The 4441-nt window shown below is 35.4% G+C and overlaps 1 protein-coding gene across 1 annotated transcript; it reads right to left on the bottom strand.

Moving 5' to 3' along the window:
• Window positions 1–952: 952 nt before the first annotated feature.
• LOC118746308 (translocation protein SEC63 homolog) lies at window positions 953–3428 on the bottom strand. Its single transcript, XM_036480158.1, has 4 exons — window positions 3305–3428; window positions 2062–2771; window positions 1469–1991; window positions 953–1403 (listed from the first exon to the last, which is right to left on the bottom strand). Exons 1-4 carry the CDS (start codon window positions 3426–3428, stop codon window positions 1273–1275), a joined length of 1488 nt encoding a protein of 495 aa, XP_036336051.1. The 3' UTR covers window positions 953–1272.
• Between the last annotated feature and the right edge of the window lie 1013 nt (window positions 3429–4441).

Genomic DNA, 4441 nt, shown 5'->3' with positions numbered 1-4441 from the left:
TTTTTTTTTTCCAGTTGCGTTGCCGGCTGGCAACCCAACCGTGGTTGCGTTGCTATCCGTAATCGACCCATTAATGTCTGGTGAAAATCCGGCATTATTTTTTAAAGAAGTGCAAGTTTTGCAAAAACATCGACGATATATATTTCTTGCAAAAACGGAAAATAAACACTTGTTTAGTAAATAAATTCAAAATTTGTCCCTATGAACAGATCCTGTTGAAGTTGCGCACTTCCTGGGCCTCCCCTTAGCTGAAACAGTAGCCGCTACAACAACAACATTTTTATTTAGTGTTGGGAAATATCGAGTACTTTTGAGGATCGAGTTCTTTGGTGTCCATACTTTTAAGGATCGGGTATTTTTCAGAGTACTGAGTTCTTTCTTTAAATATACAGTTGTTGGTAACATTTCAATGATTAGTGTAAAAATCTCATAAGCTGGTAGCACTTTATTCAAATTAATATATTAATCCCAAATTACGTTAAATGAATGGCTTCTTTAAAACTATTGAAACTTCAAATTGAGTGCAATCATTTCTACTTAGTACTTTCGAGTTCTTTTAGGTTCTGAGTACTTTCGAGCTCTTTTGTGAGTACTGGGTACTTTGGAGTACTCAGTATCGATACTTTTAAAAATTGGATGCTGTCGATCCTTTCGCGAATCGAGTTTCGAGTACTTTTGGTATCGATAAAGCCCAAACCTAATTTTTATTGCTACCTACAAATTTTTTTTATTCTTTTTTTGTTTTGGATGAAAGTTTCGCTCCTTTGTATTTATTATTAAAATGGCGCGTTCAAATTATTAAACACAAAAAACAACAAAGTTATAAAAATCAGTTTAAGCGAAAACAAAAAGCAACGCCCAAATAAAAGTGAAATGAAAGTAACGGAGCACGAATTACTGAAAATTTGCCTGCAGAGGTTAATTTTTGATCAAGATAAGAGTTCTATAAATGAAAATTTTAATCATGCAACATGCCTCTATATTTAATGATTCCTTTTATGTCGGTTATACATACATAATATAATGTTCGTTAAAGGCGGATTCATCGTTATAGTTAGATCTTTTCTTCCATGTGGTTGTTGTTGTGTTTTTCTCTCTGGGATAGCAAATGAGAAAAGTTCTGAATGCTTTTGATTTGTGAACTCAACTTCGACTTTAATTCAGAACTAGAACGATGCATCCGCCTTAACGTCTACGCTCCTGATTTGGATTGATGGCTGGTAATAACTAATTTAGTTATCGAACGCAGCTAATGTCAGAGTTAAAATGCACTTACTTTATACCCTGCTTTTCTGGTACTTTAGCATCTCCAAATAACGTCTTCATATCTTTACGTACCAACGTTACGGTAACAGTTACTATAGCTCCTGCTGTTACTACGTTAGTATTCTCATCATCAATAACTGCAAATTATGTACATATATGAAATTCAGCTGAGTTGTGCCTTCCTTATTTATAATTAATTTACCTTCGCAACGAATGGAAAAGTCAATCAATGGCAATTTTCCCAGCACTTTCATTACATTTTCGTACTCAAAATCTGAAAGACTTTTTAACAACTGTCTGCATTCATCGGGTTTCAACTGTGCGAATTGTTGCAAATTCTTGATGTGCCGCTTTTTATTTATATAGTAAAGATGTTGGTCTTCTGTGAGGTGAGGTAACTGAAGTAAGGGGGATTTGTACTCCCATAGACCTTGTATAATCATAGGTGACAGTTTCATACAATTTTCTATTGTTTCAATGCTCGGAAGACGTGGAACTCGTCTCGCGTATGCCAACATTACCAACTGATGTACACAGGAAACCATTTCTTGAATAAGATATGGACATTTTTTTACAATAAACTGCCGATCTTTCTCTAGAGTTTCTGGATTCAGTGGCATGCGTGATAGGTGAGCATGTAAAATTGCTCGTGCTTTAATGGAATACATTCGGCATAGAGGGTGTTCCTTGCACTTCTCATTCAAATTAGGCAGTTGCCTAATGAGCTGATTAAAAAAAAAAAATAATGCTTAAGTAATAAAAGTATAACTATTTTACATAGCTACTTGTACTCACTGCTGGTACTTCTTCATTGTCAGATTGCCGCTCGACTACTTGCGAGTTGTGCCGTTTATCGAATTCCAAGCTAGCTGCTAAAATCATGAGCGCACGCTTCAGCAACATATGTGGCGTTTTATGTATGAAAAAGAAATACATTTGCGAGGTATCTAAAAGAACTTTGTCACCAGAAAAACGAATGGAACGATACCACCACATGCCCACAACAGATGGTAAAGCCACCATGAAGATCAAACCATAAAGTCCCAACACCCAAACCGAGTTTTCTTTTTCCACAATCCATGAAGGCAACGCTATGCCAAACGACATAGCACCTGGCCCATCTGGATTACCATATTTCTCATAATTCTGTTTGGCTGTTTCATCGGTGAGAGCCTGATAGGCTTTGCGCAGCATCATAAAGGATTTCTCATCTCCAGTTGGCTTATCCGGATGTAAGACTCGTGACAATTCGCGGTAAGTTTTTTTTATTTCTTCCATAGTTGCAGTTGGTGGCAGCTGCAGGATCTCAAATGGATCAAAGCTGGCCATTTCATAATCGAATTGCGAAACGCGATAAGCCAGTAATATGAGTAGTGCCCAACCAAAAACTATACATAGCTTTATAAGGAATGACTTCAGCATACGGTATGGCTCCGCTTGTGCCAAGATGGCTTTCTTTCTTATACAGTCCGGACATTGGCATTCCTCTTTAAGTTTATTAGGATCTGTAATTAAAAATAAAACATATATACATAGATACATACAACTTAAATAAAAAATGTTTTTAAGTGAACTGCTTAAACGCTGTAATATATTAGATACTTTAAGAAATTCTAAACAGACAATTTATGTGTGACAAAATGCAAGTTAATAATCATTGGCAAAGTTTCTTTCAAACCCTAACCGCATAGTTTATGTAAAAACTTGCTATGAATAATAATTGTAAAATGCACTTCCGTCCCCGCGGGTCTTCAATCTAGTTATTACAATTGAAGCAAGCTCGTCACTTGAAGTCGTGTTTTCTTATTGGATTATTCCGACAAGCTTTTCATTGACTGATGTCGTCGCATCGTGATATTTAGTGCTGCTAATTTAAGCCGCTTTCACCACAACACGACTTTTTGTGCTTCTTAATAGAACGTGTCATTTATAGCCCCGTTGAGTTGCTACCTTTCCTATCTGATCTACTTGCCCAACTTATTAACCGCAAACTGCAAGGGGAGCAGCTCAATCGAAACTGCTACTCGGTATTACTCACCTTCCTTCTTTTTACGTGGCCAATAATAAATAGTCGTTGGTACAAGTATTAATGCCAAGAAGGATAATAGAAAATAATAAAATGTGCCACCGCTTTCATCGTATTGAAATTTTTGCCCCGCCATGTTGACTCAAAACGTTTTCCGTCTGCCCGTATTTGACAAATATTTACTAATGCGTCTTCAGGTTACTCCGCGCGAATACAGTATCCTTTGTGGAGACGGAGTACTTAGTTTAGTTTAAAATTTGTTGAAATTTTTACTCAAATTAAAAAAAAAGTAAAAATATTCTGCGCCGCGAACAAAACACCAATCTTCATTTCGATGTCAATTGACACGTCTGTCTATTTGTTGTATGTCAAGCAGCTGTCATTTTTGTGGAAAAACGACGACATCTCTCGGTTAAAAATGAACCACAATTGAGAAATTTCTCAGAAAAGATTCATGAAACAGCGACATCTAGTGACTAGCTAAAAGTAAAATAACCAAGTATATTTACGTTCTTTGGATCGAGGAAACGTTCTCTATAGGCTGCATTTCTTTATTCATTCTGAACGTTTGGAATAAACTTTTTTGTTTACTTATTCTTTAGAACGTTCCTGATGATATGTTAACGTATATTTCAAAGGCATTCTGTTTATTCCGGCTGTGAAATGGGATTATCCGGAATGTGTAAAGAAACGCAGCCATAGATTTCGTACAGTCAATCAATAAAGTTAGGGTACAGCGATTTTTTTGCAATACGAGCAACTGCTCTTAATTATTTTATTTTTCGCAGCTTGTTTAAAAATTTGGTTAATTCTACCCCAAAAATTCGAGCTCCAAACCTTGTGCAAAATTAAAGAAAATTCTGAAAATTTTCATCAAAATATAACCATTTTTAAGTACAATCTTGAGAAAAAATCTAAGTATGTTTTTAGCCCATTAAATTTTAGTATAATAATGTGCAAGTCTGAGGTAATCGAAAATTTTTTTATATAGAGATAATGAGCAACACCTTCAACAAACAAATTTGTCAAAAATCTTTTTTAAGTCCTATACTAAAATTGAATGGGATCAAAGACGGCATACTAAACTTTTTTCAAAAGACTGCAATTAAAAAGTGCAACATTTGAATGAAAATTTGCATTTTCTTTAAT

The sequence above is a fragment of the Rhagoletis pomonella genome, unplaced genomic scaffold (genome assembly GCF_013731165.1).
Source record: "Rhagoletis pomonella isolate Grant_MI unplaced genomic scaffold, Rhpom_1.0 Rhpom_scaffold_00010, whole genome shotgun sequence".
NCBI lineage: Eukaryota > Metazoa > Arthropoda > Insecta > Diptera > Tephritidae > Rhagoletis > Rhagoletis pomonella.
The sequence above is the reverse complement of the archived record's forward strand: the minus strand, read 5'-3'. Positions and strand labels throughout refer to the sequence as shown.